Below are 19,022 nucleotides of genomic sequence, written 5' to 3' on the forward strand. Positions count from 1 at the left end.
CTTGACACCTTGTGTCCAAGCACAATTCCTTCTTGCACCATAAAGTGGCACTTTTCCCAGTTGAGCACCAAATTCGTCTCTTCACACCTGCGAAGAACCTTAGCCAGTATTTGGAGACAAGTGTCATACGTATCACCGAAAACAGAAAAATCATCCATAAAAATTTCAAGACCACATTCAACCATGTCCGTAAAAATTGCCATCATACACCGTTGAAAAGTAGCAGGAGCATTGCATAAACCAAAAGGCATACGTCTAAAAGCAAAATGACCAAAAGGACAAGTAAAAGTGGTTTTGTCTTGATCCTCGGGAGCTATGGCAATTTGGTTATAACCGGAATACCCATCTAAAAAACAATAAAATTCTTGACAAGCTAACTTATCAAGCATTTGATCAATAAAGGGCAAGGGAAAGTGGTCTTTTCGAGTGGCTTTATTCAATTTTCTATAATCCATGCAAATTCGCCAACCCGTTACTGTCCTAGAAGGGATTAATTCATTTTTTTCGTTTTTTATAACAGTCATTCCCCCCTTCTTGGGTACACATTGTACCGGACTAACCCACACACTATCGGAAATAGGAAAAATAATACCTGCGTCTAACCACTTGATGATTTCTTTCTTCACAACTTCCTTCATGATGGGGTTCAATCGCCTCTGTTGTTCCACTGAAGATTTATGGCTCTCCTCCAATATGATCTTGTGCATGCAAAAAGTTGGACTTATGCCTTTGATATCGGCAATTGTCCATCCAAGTGCTAGCTTGTGTTCTCGCAAGACCTCCAAAAGTCTCTTTTCCTGTAGACCTGTCAAAGATGAAGAAATAATAACAGGTAAGGTCTCATGAGCTCCAAGATACATATATTTTAAATGAGATGGTAAAACTTTAAGCTCAAGTTTCGGAGGTTCGATCACTGAAGGCTTAAAAGTGATAGTTAACGGGAGCTCCGTTTCCAAACTTTCAAAGCGTGATCTTGACAGCGGCTTTGCCGAATCCAACCAACATAATTGTTCCGTCACTGCTTCTTCCTCAACTGATGTTCCTACACTCAAAGATGCTTCCAACGGATCCGCAATTAAATGTTCAACGAAATCAAAGTTCAATTGATCTAACACATCAAAAGCAAAACATTCATCACTCTCTTGAGGGTGTTTAATTGTACGGAAAACATCAAATTTAATCGTTTCATCCCCCAAAGACATAGATAAAATTCCATTATACACATCAATTATAGTTCTACCCGTTCGCAAAAACGGTCTTCCCAAAATTAAAGGAATTTCTTTATCTTCTTCCATATCAAGAACTACAAAATCTGCAGGAAAGATGCATTTATCTACTTTAACTAATACATCCTCTACTATTCCTTTTGGGTATATGAGTGATCTATCGGCTAACTGTAAGGTCACAAATACCAATTTTATATTTCCTAATCCCAAACTTTGAAAAACTGAGAAAGGCATGAGATTAATGCTCGCACCTAAATCTATGAGAGATTTTGCAAATAACTTACCTCCGATAGCGACTGGAATCGTAAACTTACCGGGGTCTCCAAGCTTTGGTGGAATTGGACGAGTAAGAATGGCACTGCATTGTTCGGTTAAGGCTATCATCTCATGCTCACCGAATTTCCGTTTCTTTGATACCATGTCTTTCAAAAATTTCACCCAATGAGGCATTAGTCAAGTGCTCGAGTAAAAGGAATATTAATATGTAATTCGTTCAATTGCTCAAGAAAACTTTTGTAATACGACTCATTCCTCGCCTTTATCTGGCGTTGAGGATAAGGTACCTGAGGGGTCGGCTTAGGCGCAACGACCCTTTTTTCACCTGGTGGATCTGTCAGAGTCTCCGCTTCTTTTTCTTGTTGCTTCCCCTCATCCTTGCTTGTTGCCTTCTTCGCCACTTCTTCCAGTTTTCTTCCATTCCTCAAACTGACGGCTTTGCATTGCTCGTTGGTGCCCTTTCGAGGGTCTTCCGTATTTGACGGTAATGTACCGGCTGGTCTCGCGTTCAATTGGGTTGCAAATTGGTCCATCTGTGTTTCCAAATTTCGAATGGATGCTTGGGTGGTCGTCATAAATTGGGCCAAGATATTCGCGAGGTCTCCACCTTGAGGTGGGGCTTGAGGCGGATTTTGGAATCCGGGAGCTGGTCGTGAATAATTCGGAGGTTGACTTTGAGGTGGTGCTTGCCTTTGTCCTTGCTGATTTCCTCCCCACCCAAAGTTAGGGTGATCTTTCCATCCCGGATTATACGTGTTGGAGTACGGGTTCCTTTGTTGTCGGTTGGCGTCATGCACATAATTTAGGGACTCCGTTTCGTCTACGCATTGGTCGGGGGTTTGGACTGCATGAACTTGCTGAGTCTGCAAAGCCGCTACTTGCTTTGAGAGCTTTTCTAACTGGGCCGTGATTGCAGTGACCCCGTCTAATTCCAAAATTCCTCCCGTCTTGACTGCTCCGCTATTCGACCGGTCTGATGCTCGCATGTATTTATTTCTAGCGATTCGCTCCAAGAGTTCGTATGCTTCGTCGTAGGTCAAACTCGTGAACATACCTCCAGCTGCAGAGTCGAGCACGGTTCTCGAGTTGTCTTGCAGTCCATCGTAAAATATTTGCAGTTGGCACCACTCTTGAAGTCCGTGATTCGGGCACCTCCTTATTAATTACTTGAACCGCTCCCACGTCTCGAATAATGCTTCACCGGCTTCTTGTATGAAGTTTTGAATTTCTCTCCGGATTCTCTCAGTTTTTGTTGGGGAGTTATATGTGTTCATAAAGAGTTGTGCTAGCTGGGGCCAAGACGAGATGAAGTGCGGCGCTCGAGTTTGTAGCCATTCCCGGGCTGCTCCTTGTAAAGAGTGCTTGAACAGGCGGAGTTGCAGTGCTTCGGGTGATACTCCGTTCATCTTGTGCGAGTCACACGTTTCGAGAAAGTTGACCAAGTGAAGATGTGGATCTTCGTGAGCCAATCCGCTAAATAACCCATTGTTTTGGAGCGGTATGTATACGAGATTGTAGTTGTGGACTTTGGTCGCCCATTTGTATATTATTTTAGTGATGATAGCTTAAGTTGAATTCATGGTTGCCAATTAGAAGTCATTGTAATCACACAAAAAAAAAAAAAAAAAACAAAGTACAGTGTATTTCGGTAGTGGCCGTCACATTCGCAGCCCTTTTAAAATTTATAAAGTTAAACTATAAAAGTTGTATCTTTAAGAATATAAAGAATTGATTAAAATTAAATATAAATAAATAAATGACCTAATACGAGCTCAGTTATGCTATTAACATTGGTGGCGTGTGAGAAATTCGAGTAAATATACAAATGTCTCTTGAGAACTAATTAAAATAAAATATTATTTATTTAGAAAAATATAGAATTAACTCATTCTAATTGATTTTCCTACTTTATATTGCAACAATAGATGAGGAAAGAAGCAAAATAATACTATATTGTGATTTTCTTTTTGTATATACTTGATTTGATAGTATTTCAAGGGGATAAAGTGTTGACAATAACGCAATAATCACATTAACTATTTATAGTTAAAGTCTAATTTTTTTTAATTGAAATTTATTTTAAATAATATAATAATTTAAAATTTTCTTAAATCGTAAATCCTAAGATTTGATCGATTTTTTGACATTTAAGATTTGTTTTAAGATTTGAATCGATTTAGGTATGAATCGAATCGTAACATTTAAATCGTAAATCGTAAGATTTCAATAACCATGAGTATTAGTATTAGTATATAAGTATTTGTATTAGTATTAGTATTAGTATTAGTATTAGTATTAGTATTAGTATTAGTATTAGTATTAGTATTAGTATTAGTATTAGTATTAGTATTAGTATTAGTATTAGTATTAGAAGTGTCACGGACAATTATACGTCGCAATACTTTATGTACAAGTATTTTCAATTTTATTTGCAACGTGTGGAATATTCCATATGTATAATTGAGTATGTTTTTTTTTTGTGCAAGGTAATTATATGCATACATTCTTCGTTTGTTCTTTATATATTTGTATTATTATCTAAGTATTTTGAACTCACATATTGAAAATTACAAAAAATAACAGGTTATTCATCCTATAATGATTGATTTGACTGTAGTTTGGTCTTCTACAGTACCAAGAATGAGATTAATGTGTAAAAGTGGTGCATTGCTTTAATTGCAAACTTGGAGTTGGTTGTGGCGTTTCGACGAGTACGATATCTAGAACATTTCAATTTATATTTATGTAGACTGCTTATTGATAAATTAAGATAAAAATTTGTTATATTTTGTTCGATTTGTATTCAATTTACATTCTCGATATTTTTTAGTTCGTTGATTTTCTACATTAAAGATATTTGATTTTAAAATTGATCCCGTGCATCGCACGGGTGAAGTACTAGTATCTTATATATAAAACGAAGATATTTTGAACTAAAACATAAACTTAAACCTAAACCTAGGGTTAATTTTGTAAATTAATAAATATCTAATTTAACCATTAATTAATTTATAATTTAAACATTAACTCCTATATTTATTATATCGCAGGTATGTTTCTAATTATTTAAAATAAATTTTTTTTTAATTTTTCTTCTCTTCTCTAACCACCCACTAATCCCCACTAATTCATCATGATAGAAGTTATCAACCATGATCTCAACCCCTACCAATTTCAATCTTCTATTTAAACTCATGAGAACTCCATCAAAAATCACATTTTTGTTGCCAAGCTTCTTCTTCTTTCATCAGCCGGCCGGTGGGAGCGAGAAGTTTGGGAAAAATTTGTTCGTCGTCTTCTTCGTTTATTTAATAAATATGTTATGCCGTTTATTTATTTATTTTTGCATTTGTGTTTGACATATTGTAAATTTCTTTTGCACCAAGTCTGTTCGTATCAACAATAATTCGTGGTTGGAGCGAGCTACTCATACAATTCGGTAAAAGGAAAAAAAATTATGTCAGACAATATTTATTATTGGCTTCTGTTAGTTCAAATCTTTTATTGCTATAATTTATTTATAATATTTAAGTTTTATAACTTACAAGACTTTGTTGCTATATTTTTTTTAATTCGTTCGAGATGTTGCATCCCTATTTTAAGATTAATGCACTTTTTTTTTTGTTTTTTCTAGACCATTATTTGAAGCTACTCAGCAATTCTAAAACATTAAAGGGAAAAAATCAGTAAAGAAGAGTAAAGAAGAGAAGAAACCATCATCATCTCACATCATACACCAAATGCTTGGCAACATGTTGTACATCTACAAACATTCATGCTAGGCTCATGTAATATAATTATGCGAACTTATTATTTATATTATTAGGTTTTAAGTTTGTGAGTGTATTGATAGCTCCAAGGCCATTATTGTTTCTTGAATAGGCAAAGAAGGAGAAGGGGGAGGAGGAGGAGGAGAAAAGAAGGAGAAAAGAAGAAGGAGGATGAGAAGAAGGAAAAGGAGGATGCGAAGAAGGCGAAGAAGAAGAAGAAGAAGAAGAAGAAGAAGAAGAAGAAGAAGAAGAAGAAGAAGAAGAAGAAGAAGAAGAAGAAGAAGAAGAAGAAGAAGAAGAAGAAGAAGAAGAAGAAGAAGAAGTTGTGCGATGGAGGGTTTGTGAAGAAGAAACAGAGGGGTGTGAGGAGTTTGTGTGTGTGGTATTAAGGAAAAATATAAAAATGAGACTTTTTATGTTTTTGTGATATTAGTTTTCAACAAGGGTATAAATGCCATTACCTATTTAATATTTAGGCGATATTGAAGTGAGAAACAATTGACATTTGAAATAGCCATCCCCTTTGTTACATTTGAATTATTTATTGTTTAACATATATTTTATATATTAACACTCGGTGTGTGTGTACATATGCTACAATAAAATAAGGCAATGTCATCGGAATCGGATCGGACCAGCCGTTCCGACCGATTCGACTGCAAACCGCCAACTATACACGATCTGGTTCTACAACAGAAACCGGAAAATTCATAAATTGGGGCCAGTACATCAAAACTCCGGTTCGACCAGTAGACTCGGAAACCAGTTAACGAGCCGGGTTTAGCCTATAACGGTAGTAGATGGTCGGATTTGGGCTGAGGATCACTATGGTGGTTAGATCTGGGCGGGGGATTGCTTTCGATAGTTAGATCTGGGTCATAGGTGATTCAATCGAAGTTATGGATGGGCTAGATCCGTGGGCTGAAGAAAAAACAAAGCTGAGCAAAAGAGATGAAGTGAAGCCTGAAGATGGAGAAAAAAAACCGAAGAGAAACATGAGTAGATGAGGCAGATGATGTTTCCTTTGAACATAGAGAAAAAGGAGAAAAAAAAACACAGGAGGTTGCAGAACGATGAAGAAGAAAGAAATGTTGGGGGTGGTATAGGTGAGTGAAGATGGATGACGTAAGAAGAAAATGAGAGGAAGAAAAAATGGTATATTAAAATTGTATTAGAAATATTGGAATAAAAATGTGAAATAATAAGAGGAATACATAACAAATACATGGAGGACAATATTTTTATATTTAATAAAATAGTAAAATAATTAAAAAAAATAGAAAAATGAAAAAACTCAGGTTGACTCCTGTTGAACCGCTCCAATCGTGACCCGAATGCCTATCCGATTTTGTGTCTGGTCCGATTATGATAACATTAAAATAAGGTGATAACAGTGTAATTTGAATTTCACAGATATATATTTTTTATACAATTTTTACAATCATTTATTTCAAACAATTAATTTTTTGTCCTTTGTTGAATGCGACCCCGTGCAACGCACGGGCACGATTACTAGTATTATTAAAAGATAAAATGCCCACATTTGAAATTAATTAGATGAAAACTTAAAAGTAATTTTTATATAAAGATAATAAAAAAAAAAAAAAAACATTTTTCTTGTGGTTTCTTGATATACTCTACTTTTAAGAGAAAAATATTTTTGTCTTCCCTGTAAAATCGGACGAAAATAAAAAGCTTTGTTTCTTTTGAGTTTTAAGGTTGTCCTGAAATAGCTTTATGTTCGTTGAGGGTTTTTTGCATTGGCAACGTAACGGTTAAGAAAATCATTAATTTCAAAATTTTAGAAAAGTATGAAAAAAATGTTGAATATTTAGTCCAAAATATAATACAAAAGAAAAACTAATAAAAACTAGGTAAATTTGTATAAAGTTAAATAAGTTACATGATATTTATAAAAAAATAAAACGAGAAGAAAAAAAAACAAATATAGTCATTAATGAAACAATTATTTCACTTGGTCGTGTTCTCGATACATACACACATTTATATGAATTGAACAGAAAACACATGCATAAACAAATTAACTGAAAAACGAAACGTAAGGACTTCGGAGTCTTAATTAAAGAACATAAAACACGTGCTTAATTAATTAGACAAAAGTTTCCTTCTCGTTAAGCACAAACTTTCTCAAACCAGGGATGTGAACTTCTTTAAGGTACTTTCTCCAATCTATTTTTGTTGCGTCGATGTCAAAGTTAATCTGCTCTTCCTTCGACATTTCCGACAACAACTTTTGAGTGTTGCCAGCATCAAACCTGTCGTACGAAAAAAAAATGAAATGAAATGAAAAAAAAAAATATGTACATGATCTCCAAGAAAATATATATATTGTTTTACTATTGGATAAAATGTACAAAAACAGATCACAATTATTTATTATACCAGCAGTTATCCCGTGCAAAATGCACGGGATTGCAAAAAAGAAGAAAATTTAAATATATGATAACTAAATTGTATTAAAATAAAAAAAATCCACACCTGTGCATGTGTGTAGGAAAGAGAGAAAGAGTAAAAAAAAACACACTATACCCGAACGAAATTGCAAATATGATTTGCTATGAAAGCCATTGAGAGAAAAAAGTTGGAAAATAGGAAATGAAAAAAATACTAATAAGTAGTAATATAATCTTTTTTTTTTAAATTACAAATATACCATTAGAGTTTATTAGTTTGTCTGAGCGTTTCTTACTTTTATATGTCAAGATATATATGCATATGTATATATGTTAATATGTTTAGTTCATGCCCATACCTTGCTTTAAGAAACCCTACAAATCCATATATCTTGCATAAATTCTCAGCATACATGATCTTTGCTTTGCACTCCTTTTGTATTTTCTGGGCTTCCACGTTTCGCATACCAAAGCGTCGATAAATTTCGTCTCGTGTGTATTTCGATAAATCATCAAAATTATCAAAATATTTGATCGGGACAAGATTGTCATAGTAACTGATTCTAGTAGAACTTTTCGATTCTATTAAAGGCTGTGACCTAAAATATTCATATGAATAATCGAACATATCCGAAAATCGTATGGGATTCAAAACACTGGATGCAATCTGGTAGATATTAAGTTCTGGCATATGCTTAGAACCGTGCTTCGCAATGGCTGCGATCGTTGCATTGACAACCATATCCAATGGAATCTGATCGATCATCAATAATGTAAAATAAATTAAGCCATATATATATATATATAATCACAATGCAGAAGAAAAAAAAATGAATTATATTAAATTATAATAACTTCAAATTATTTTCTTAAAAACTTACTATGTCAATAGGTGCATTATATAAATTTAATTTATTTTGGCTTATTCAATTATTAATAACTTTAATTATTATGTTATTAAATTAAAAATTAATCATGCATAATTACTTACTAATATATATATATATATATATATATATATATATATATATATATATATATATATATATATATATATATATATATATATATATATATATATATATATATATATATAGATAATTATAATAATTAGGAAGAAAATAAAAATATGTACATATTCTTAAAACTTACAATGTCAATAGGTGTATCAGGCTTGCAGAAAAAGGCAGGAAGCTGCCCTTTCCCTAATGAACAAATTAGGGGGTCAAGCACCCTATAAAAGAAGACACACAACAAATATATAATATTAATTAATTAGTAAGTTATTAATTACATGCATGATTAATTTTTAATTTAACAACATATATAATAATTAAATAAGATTAAATAAATTAAATTTATATAATGCACCTATATCCCTGAATCCAACCAGGGACAGGCTCTTTGTAGCAACTCTCGATCGCGGCTGGCCTAATGACGACGACCGGAATATCACCCCTCGTTTCTTGGATAACCATTTCGCCCATCGCCTTTGTAAATTGATAAGTATTATGCCATCCGTATAAATGTGCTCTGTTAAGTAACATCAAGATATATACTTATGTAACGCAATTTCTAAAATATGGTCGATTTTTTGGTTGAAAGTAAAAGACACTCGAGTTGAAAAGATATAAATAATATAATGCATAAATAACAATTAATTATATTGCCTCTCCATTCCTAGCCTTTTCATATCCTTGGTAGCATCGTAGCCCGTAGATTTTGTGCCCGATTTCAATGCTAGGTTTACTTCATCGGATATATTAACACGAGGAAATGGAGATCGATCTTTTCTTCTATTCTCCCCCATGGTTATCGGATTCTCTAAGATTATTCCTTCTCTTTCACCATTGACATATGCTATTTAAAAACAATAATATTGAATTTAGTTTAATTTGATCAACTAGATACATTGTAGGAAGAAATAAACCGCGAGACTAATTAATTTCCAAAGCATATAATATACTCTAACACGTACCGGTTGAAATATGGACAAGGAGCTCAAGGCTCTTGCACTTCTTAGCAAAACTCATTATTCGTTTAGGGCCGTTGACATTAGTTTGAAGTGACACGTCGTACCTGCATACGGATCAGATGGAACGTTTGAATATTAATTTGGAGTTTATTGTATTTAGTACGTACTCATGTGTTATATCAAATTGCTGAAAAAATCACCGCGTTACACAGGGGCGGATCTTTTAAGGGGCAGGGGGGGGCTGTTGCCCCCCCCACGATTAAAAAAAAAATTTTTTTTTAGGTATTTTGGTATTTTAATTTTTGAATATTACTTTTGACCCTCTAAAGTTTTTGTAAATATGTGTCTTAACCCTTAATTTTTTTTATCTTCTCCACAATCTTATATAAACATTTTGGTTAAATTTGTATTATTTTATATAATATCTATGAATATTTACTTATTTTGGAATTTTTTTATCGGTGTCTCTTAAAAATAATATGAGATGATGCCATTAATCTCCAAAATATTTAAGTGCAATGCATTAAGATTTTTTTGTCATGCTTAAAATATGATAAAACTATGATATATATGCTATTTTAATTAAAAAATTATCAATATAAACTTATTTTTGCTATATCTTGTGAACCTAAAATTTTTTTCGGGGGCGCTGCCCCGAACCCCGAAATTTTAGTTAGCCCCCCATATATTTTGATCCTGGTTACGCCCCTGGCGTTACACATATAGCAAAACCTCCCCTATAATGCATTTCTTTTAGCGCGCGCGCACACACACACACACATATATATATATATATATATATATATATATATATATATATATATATATATAGTATATGGGGTAATGACAAATAGGCCCATGACAAGGGCACTTAATTAAAAGAGGGGCTTTCAATTTTTTTGTCTTTCAAATAAATCCAGCCCATTCAAACTTATTTGCAAATAAGGAAAATCCTTTTATATATACCAAAATTACCCCCAATTCATTGAAACCCAATTCAACTCCAATTTCATGATTTACATCCCAATTTAGCCAAATTTCATCAATTAACCAATTTTAACCTTAATTTCAATTTTGACCCCAATTTTAACCATAATTCTTATCAATTCCACCAATTATGCTCTAACTTCCTTAATATTACACATTGACCCCGGATTTAAACAAATATATCACATTAACCCCCCAATTTTTTTTTTCAGAAAATATTTTTTTTTCTGAAATGTTTTTTTTTTCGGGCCAAATTCCGCCGTTGACTTTTTTTTTTGTCCTGATTTTTTTTTCGGCTGGTCAACTGCCGTTGACCGCCGGGTCTCCGGCGTTGACTTTTTTTTTTTTTTTTTTCTTAAAAAAAATATTTTAATTAATATTACTGTCTTGGCTGCTAAATTACTATCTCCGGCAGAAATTAACAGTTAAATTACTATCTCCGACAGTTAAATAACTGCCGGAGATAGTAATTTAACTGTTAATTGACTTTTTTATTCTTGAACAAATATTTTTAATTAATATTACTGTATTCGTTGCTAAATTACTGTCTCCGGCAGTTATTTAACTGTCGGAGACAGTAATTTAACTGTTAATTGACTTTTTTTTTTTTTTTTTTTTTCCTTAAAAAAATTATTTTAATTAATATTACTGCCTTGGATGTTAAATTACTGTCTCCAATAGTAATTTAACTGTCTTAGACAATAATATTAATAATATTACTGTTCGGAAAAATGATATTCATAATATTACTGTCCCAAACAGTAATATTACTGTCTGAGACAGTAATTTAGTAGCCAAGACAGTAATATTAGTTAAAATATTATTTTATTCTAAGAAAAATAATTAAAAAAAAAAAATTCAACGCCGAAGACCGGCGGTCAACGGTGGTTGACCGCCCGGAAAAAAATTTAGGAAAAAAAAAGTTTCAAAAAAAAAAATAAAAAAAAATGTCAACGCCGGAATCAAGCCGGAAAAAAATATTTCAGAAAAAAAATTATTTTCTGATAAAAAAAAGTTTTGGGGGTTAATGTGATATATTTGTTTAAATTCGGGGTCAATGTGTAATATTAAGGAAGTTAGAGTATAATAGGTGGAACTGATAAGAATTATATTATTGAGGGTATTTTAGACTAAAGACATGGGGATGTGCTTAATTGAGAGACTATTTTTTTGTGGATCAAAATGCATTTAGGTCCTATGTGATGGGCCTTTTTGCCATTTGCCCATATATATATATATATATATATATATATATATATATATATATATATATATATATATACATATATATATATATATATATATATATATATATATATATATACATATATATATATATATATACATATATATATATATATATATATATATATACATATATATATATATATATAAAAATATATATATAACCCCTAGAATGAGAGTTTTTAGGGTCTAGTTTGCTAATAATTAAAAATATGGGCAGTTTTTATATCAATTAGAAGGAGAGAAAAAAAGGGTGCCGAATAAAATAAACCCTAAAAAAAATGGATTGTGACTTCAAATACAGATTTTATCTGGGAAAATTACATTTTTCGTCATCATACTTTACCCACTTTTTCAAAACTGTCCCTAAACATTTTAGAGTTACAATAGTAGTCCTTAATCATGCCATTTTTTGACAGAATTGGTCCGCCGTTAACTTTTGCAGTTAAGTTGGATGGAAAATGACATGTGCCTCTCACATGCCTTCAATTTACAACACTACATGAAAATGGACTTTCAACAACACACATTGCGTCTTGTTAAAACATATTTTTCATAATTATTATTTTTAATTAAAATTTAATATAAAATTTAAATCACGTAAATTCCAAAAAAATCAACTCTTTGGGAAATATTGTTTAAAAAAATCAAAATATAGTTTAAACATTGAAAATATTTTGAGACATATTCTTTAAACAATTGAAACATTGTTTTAAAAAAAATGAAATGTTGCTTTCAAAATCAAGATTTTCGGAATTCAAATGAAAACATTGTTTCAAAATAAAATAAAAACTCGATCCGAATAGGCGGGATAAGAAACCTTCATTTCAATCTTCACCCTAATTTAATAATGCAAAACTCGATAAATTGTTTCAAAATATTTTTAGAAGTATTGTCCAAAATAATAATATAATGTTTTAAAACCGGAATTTTTTGAATCCAAATGTAAATTATTGTTTTAAATAAAATAAAAATCTGATCGTAATAGGCGGAGTAAGAAAACTCCGTTCCAATTTTGCACCCTTATTTAATAATCTAAAACTCGATATTTTTTCTCAAAATAAATTCAGAAATATTGTTTAAAAAATCATAATATTTTCTAAAAAGTAATATTGTGTTTTAAAATCGAAACTTTTGGAAATTGAATGAAAATATTATTTTAAAATAAAATAAAAATTTTGTCAAACTAGGCAGCATAAGAAAACTCCTTTCCAATTTTCACCCATATTGAATGATTTAAAACTCGACATATTGTCTCACAATTGGGATTTTTGTAATTGACTAGAGGTGAAAATTGGAATGGAGATTTCTAATTCCCCAATTCCTATCGGGTTTTTTTATTTTGGTTTGAAACGATATATTTTAATTGAATTCCAATGCCGATTTTGAACAATATTTTAAAATTTTAAACTATATTTTGATTTTTTAAACAATATTTCCGAAAGAATTGATTTTTTTGGAATTTACGTGATTTTGATTTTATATTAAATTTTAATTAAAAATAATAATTATAAAAAATATGAACAACACGCAATGCGTGTTGTTGAAAGTCCAGTTTCATGTAGTGTTGTAAATTGAAGGCATGTGAGAGGCACATGCCATTTTCCATCCAACTTAACTGCAAAAGTTAACAGCGGACCAATGCTGTCAAAAAATGGCATGGTTAAGGACTACTATTGTAACTCCAAAATGTTTTGGGACAGTTTTGAAAAAGTGGGTAAAGTATGAGGACGAAAAATGTAATTTTATCGATTTTATCTTAAACATAATATATAGGGGTTTTGTAGAATGCCTGGTAAAATACACCATATATAATTTGACACCATTGATCTACACATATTAACACACCCATGTGTATGTGTGCTTAGTGAGTGAGAGAGAGAGAGAGAGAGAGAGTTTTTGTATGGAAAGAGAAAAGAGAGAATAACACTAACCTTTCATTCATGGTTGTATTGGCTGCAGATTCTATAATGACGTTAACATCTTTCATTATTGCATGAGCAGAATCAGCGTCCATTCCGAGATTCGGCTCACAAATATTACCGATGACCGGTACCAGATTCTTCTTCATAAATGCTTGGTAATATTTTCCATGTTTTTCTTCAAGACATTTGAATAGCTCCGAGTTGATAAGCTATAACAAGAAAAGAATATGGTTTTCTATAAATTAGCATATATATATATATTGATATGCCTAATTGGGCCAACCCAATAAAAGGGCCTACAATTTCTTTACCTACTAGGCCACGAGCCCAATATCGAAAATCATTATCACCGAGGCCCAATCACCTTCAAATAAGATTTGAGCCCAACAATCTCATCTAAGCTATAAATAAATGTTTGAACTCATTCATTAATGTACGTCCTATTAACTGAGCAATACTATCAACTGTATTCTCTGGATTATTTCCACTATCAGCACGTCTGACTTGAGCGTCGGAGGGGTTTCCGCCGGATCAACCCCCGGCCTAGTTCACGTGTTCTATGATCGCAGGTACCTCAGGATCATCAAGTTGTCGAGCTACTGATCCGCTTTGCTCTCCCAGTTCGTTTTCTACACTACCTCAGGTGATCTAAGTAATTAGCATCATATATATATATATATATATATATATATATATATATATATATATATATATATATATATATATATAATGTACGTACCTCTTTTGTCATTCTACGAGTTGCTGCTTCAAGATCATCTGCTTTCACTAGTACATAGATTTTACCCACCGGTGTCGACCTCAATAATTTCTCCACAAGTGCTGTACATATATATAATAATTAGTTTTCGTTATGTTTTAGGTGGTGTTTGCAAATGATTATTTTAAAGCAGAAGTTAGTGATTGTGATTTAAGTTAGTTTTAAGTGTTTATTTCTAAAAGTTGGGGGTGTTTGCAAAAATTTCGGAAAATGAACTAAAATTGAAAAAGCAGGGTTAGGGGTGCTTTAAAAAAAATAGCTTAAAACAGATTATTTTAAGAGAAGCAAAAGCAAAAGTTGATTTTGCAAACACCTAAAAACAGATTATGAGCAAAAAAAACCGCATAATCACTTTCAAAAAGCATTTGCAAACACCACCTTAATTAGGACTTCATATATATATATATATATATATATATATATATATATATATATATATATATATATTAATATAGGTCTATCAGATGCTACGTACAACTGGTGAAAAATGTCGGGTGATTTTGCACCATAGATCTATACAAATAATTGTCCACTAAGCACGCATACGCATGAGTATGTGTGTTATTATGTGTCAATCTATGTAGCACGAAAACTTCAACTTTTTAACGTTTCCACATTTCAGACACGTTTTGTGTCGGACACTCGAGGACAACAGTCGGATATCTTATGGGCCATTTTGTAATTTCTAAAAAGTTAGAAACATTGAATATCAAATTTTCAAATATTTTTGTGGATTCCCTAATTATTTACATGATTTAATGATCAACTGCAAGTTCATAGTTGATTGTAAAATATATTTTGAATATGTTTGCATGAAAATATAAAAAAAAATTATATGTAAAAAACCTTATATATATATATATATATATATATATATATATATATATATATATATATATATATATATATATATATATATATATATATATATGTTTATGTAGCATATTTATAAGTATATATATACCCCTATACTTTTAAGTTTTAATATTTACACATTTCCCACAAACTCCCGTATCCCATTTTTGGGAAATGCCGGTTTCCCGTGTCAGTGCTACATAGGTGTAGATTTGTTGAATGACCATCTCAACCAAAAACAGCTTAATGTTAGTGAAATGTATCATTAAATATTAATATCTTTAATTCACCCCCTCAAGTACAGAAGAATTACATTTGAAGTCTTGCACTTGAAATATTTGAAATAGGCCGTGGTAGGATTCGGATTCAGGACATTTTATTTGGTCTAACTCTGATACCATGTTGAATGATCGTCTCAGCAAAAAACTTAAGCTATTAGTAAAGTGTATCATTAAATATTAATATCTCCAAAACTTCATTAGTATAAGATTTTGGAGCATCTACAAAACTTCATCAATATATGATTTTTCCACATAAAAAATATATCTATGGGATATAAAATGAAGGGCAAAGTACATGCACAGACAATAATGTGTGTGTAATAAGTGTTTATTTTGCAGATCAAAGGTTGTACCTTTTCCAAGAAGTCCAGTTCCACCGGTAATAAAAATGTTCTTCCCTTGGAAAAAATTAACGATCCCGACACCCTTGCCCCAAGACGACTCTCCTTCTAGCGGCACTTTCAAATCGTCATTAGCTTTGGCGGATACGTTGCCGTTGCCGTTGTTAAGAGATGCCCTTGTGAACTTACTATGATGTTTTTCAGTTACTAAGGATGAAACCTTGGACTTCTTGCCATGATGATCAGAACACAATAAGTTCTTAGGTTTCCTAATTGCTGGGCACACAAATAAGCTATTCCACACAGACATAGTTCAAGAGAGAGAGAGAGAGAGAGAGAGAGAGAGAGAGAGAGAGAGAGAGAGAGAGAGAGGTTTAATTTCTTTGTTTTGGAATTGTATGTGATGCACGTATTATTAGTCTTGATTTATATAGAAAGAAAATGGTACTCACAAATGTATCATACAGCTACTATGACGTTTCATAGTGGGGTGGACATAGATTCCAAATGATCACATAAGAAACAAGTTACTTATAAAATACCCAAATGCTCATTTTTTTTTATTTTTTGGGCAAAACTCATTATTTAAGAGGTAATTTGCTAATTAAACAAATTCATTGTAAGGGGGGTTTTGCTAATATTAATAAAATGCGGAGGCTTTTACCAATTCGGTATAACACAGTGGTGCTAAATGCAATAAATTCAATAATGTGAATTAAAAGTATCTACCATATGTAGAAATTTGAATTTTCGGAAAATTAGGTATTAATTAGTATTGTTCAAATGTCGATTCTAAAATTCTTTTAGCTCAGTAAAGTAGAGAATGCCGAAAGTATTTGCCATGTGTTGAAGGTAGTCGAAGAGAATACACTAAGATTGTTGAGCGTCAATGCATGCCACGTGGCCCGGCGATTATTCTCTCATGTTCAAGTCAAAGAATCGTAAGTAGAATACAAGTCGATCGACATCTTCTAAATCCTAAAATAGCACATATATATATCACATATTCTCTCTCTCTCTCTCTCTCTCTCTCTCTCTCTCTCTCCACGTGACTGTCGGGATATGGAGTTCAATCGTTTTGGCCGGTTTTAATAATCATTTATTCCAACGTAACGTAGATGTCGACGCCGTATATTTGTGCAACTGCAACTAATTAATTATTTGCAGACGTTATAAATATATATATTAAAAAAATATATCCAGAATTTCATGAACATATAATTAACGTTGACATTTCTCTGATTACAAACAGAGATTAATTACACATTTACATATATATATATATATATATATATATATTGGATTTGCAGTTGATTAATTAATATACTATTCCACGGTGGGATTTTTCAATTCTAGTAAACATATTGGCATAGAGCTATTGACTTTGTGAAAAACTGACAAGCTGGCTGCATGAATCCATCATTAATTAGCCTAAATAATTTTAGGTCTTCTTAATTATTCTGCACGAAATCTCCATTGCCCGTACGACACGACAAACGCGTCGAAATTCCAGTTGCATCGTTTTTTTTTATATATGAGTTGCATTTTTCATTAAATCTAGGCTTGTTGGCCCGAAGCACAACTACACCCCACTCTCTGCAGGTTGTGCACATGTCCTTGAGCCCATGATTATTAAAATCATACGATTTACAATTTAATACGTACGATTCGATTCCTTAGATTGACTTTTTATAAGCGACGAATCAAATCAAATCGATTGCAAGTTTAAACAAACTCTCCTTAAAACCCTAATACCAACATAAATAGTATATTTATAAGGGCATATTACAAATAGGCCCATCAATGGGTACTTATTTATAAAAAGATCCAGACAAAAATCTCCTTTACCAATAAGTCCACACAGGGTTCAGATTATTGTAAAAGACTAAAATAACCCCTCATACTTTAATATGCTCCAATTTCATCCTTAACTTAATTTAACTTCAATTTGACCCCAAATTTCACAAATTATTCAATTTTGACCCAAAACCTTTTTTTTCAAAAACTTTTTTTTTTCCTGCCGGATTCCAGCTTTGACATTTCAACTTTTTTTTTTTCTTCCGGATTTTTTCGCCGGATTCCGGCGTTGACTTTTTTGAATTTTTTTTCTTCTTTTTTTCTGTAACTTTTTTTTTCGTTTAAACAGCAATACTACTGTGATTGACAATAATATTAACTATATTACTGTTAAACACAGTAAAATTAACTAAACTATAGTTTAACACAGTAATATTGCTATATTAATCTCTAGCACATTAATATTAACACAACAAAACTCATTATTATTGTGTTGACCGTTCAACAAATGTAAATATAATAAAAAAAAACCAAAAGAATTAATATTACTGTGAGTGACAGTAATATTACTATAAAAACAGTAATATTACCGTCAACCACAGTAATTTTACAATAATAGACAGTAATATTATTACGTTACTCCGTGAATAACTCAAACAAACAAAAAAAAAATATTGATGTGGTTGACATCAATATTACTATAACAACAGTAATATTACCGTCACCCACAGTAATATTATTGTGTTTACAGTAATATTACAATAATAGACAGTAATATTATTACGTTACTCCGTGAATAACTCTAACAACAAAAACCCCAAAAAAATAATAATATTGATGTTGTTGACAGTAATATTATTGTGTTTACAGTTATTTTACTGTCAACGACAGTAATATAATTACGTTGACTTGTCAACAAATCAAACAAAATAAAAAAAAAACAATAAAAAATAAAAAATAATAATATTACATTAATTTACTGTCGACGGCAGCACAATTACATAAATGTAATGTCAACGGCAGTACAATTACGTTAATTAACCATCAATGACAGTATAATTACGTTAATTTATTGTCAGTGACAGCACAATTACAGTCAACGTTTAGCGGCAGACGTAGAAAAACAAAAACAAACCAAACAAAAAAAAAATA

General features: G+C 31.7%; 2 protein-coding genes and 1 non-coding gene across 3 annotated transcripts; 1 reads left to right on the forward strand and 2 right to left on the reverse strand.

The window, feature by feature from the left end:
- Window positions 1-313: 313 nt before the first annotated feature.
- On the reverse strand, window positions 314-1,646 carry LOC148769777 (uncharacterized). The gene is made up of 2 exons (XM_088820347.1): window positions 552-1,646; window positions 314-346 (listed from the first exon to the last, which is right to left on the reverse strand). The coding sequence occupies exons 1-2, from the start codon at window positions 1,644-1,646 to the stop codon at window positions 314-316; spliced, it is 1,128 nt and encodes a 375-aa protein (XP_088676473.1).
- A 990-nt stretch (window positions 1,647-2,636) lies between these two features.
- On the forward strand, window positions 2,637-2,741 carry LOC148769778 (small nucleolar RNA R71). The gene has a single exon (XR_016032336.1). It is a non-coding gene; the product is annotated as a small nucleolar RNA R71 (small nucleolar RNA).
- A 4,641-nt stretch (window positions 2,742-7,382) lies between these two features.
- LOC105953831 (fatty acyl-CoA reductase 2, chloroplastic) lies at window positions 7,383-16,383 on the reverse strand. Its single transcript, XM_088820349.1, has 9 exons — window positions 16,086-16,383; window positions 14,558-14,658; window positions 13,828-14,027; window positions 9,665-9,765; window positions 9,357-9,546; window positions 9,058-9,219; window positions 8,839-8,920; window positions 8,046-8,440; window positions 7,383-7,548 (listed from the first exon to the last, which is right to left on the reverse strand). Exons 1-9 carry the CDS (start codon window positions 16,381-16,383, stop codon window positions 7,383-7,385), a joined length of 1,695 nt encoding a protein of 564 aa, XP_088676475.1.
- Between the last annotated feature and the right edge of the window lie 2,639 nt (window positions 16,384-19,022).

This window comes from Erythranthe guttata, chromosome 7 (genome assembly GCF_056151865.1).
Source record: "Erythranthe guttata isolate IM_541 chromosome 7, IM_541, whole genome shotgun sequence".
NCBI lineage: Eukaryota > Viridiplantae > Streptophyta > Magnoliopsida > Lamiales > Phrymaceae > Erythranthe > Erythranthe guttata.

Bases quoted from the DNA above. Each gene is read 5' to 3' on its own strand.
- LOC105953831 (XM_088820349.1), bottom strand. From the start codon at position 16,383: ATGTCTGTGTGGAATAGCTTATTTGTGTGCCCAGCAATTAGGAAACCT. The intron at 14,659-16,085 runs GTACAACCTTTG...ATATATGTACAG, and splicing joins AACTGGACTTCTTGGAAAAG to CACTTGTGGAGAAATTATTG. The intron at 14,028-14,557 runs GTACGTACATTA...TTCTTGTTATAG, and splicing joins CTCGTAGAATGACAAAAGAG to CTTATCAACTCGGAGCTATT.
- LOC148769777 (XM_088820347.1), bottom strand. From the start codon at position 1,646: ATGGTATCAAAGAAACGGAAATTCGGTGAGCATGAGATGATAGCCTTA. The intron at 347-551 runs GTACAATGTGTA...ATTGTTTTTTAG, and splicing joins ATAGTGTGTGGGTTAGTCCG to ATGGGTATTCCGGTTATAAC.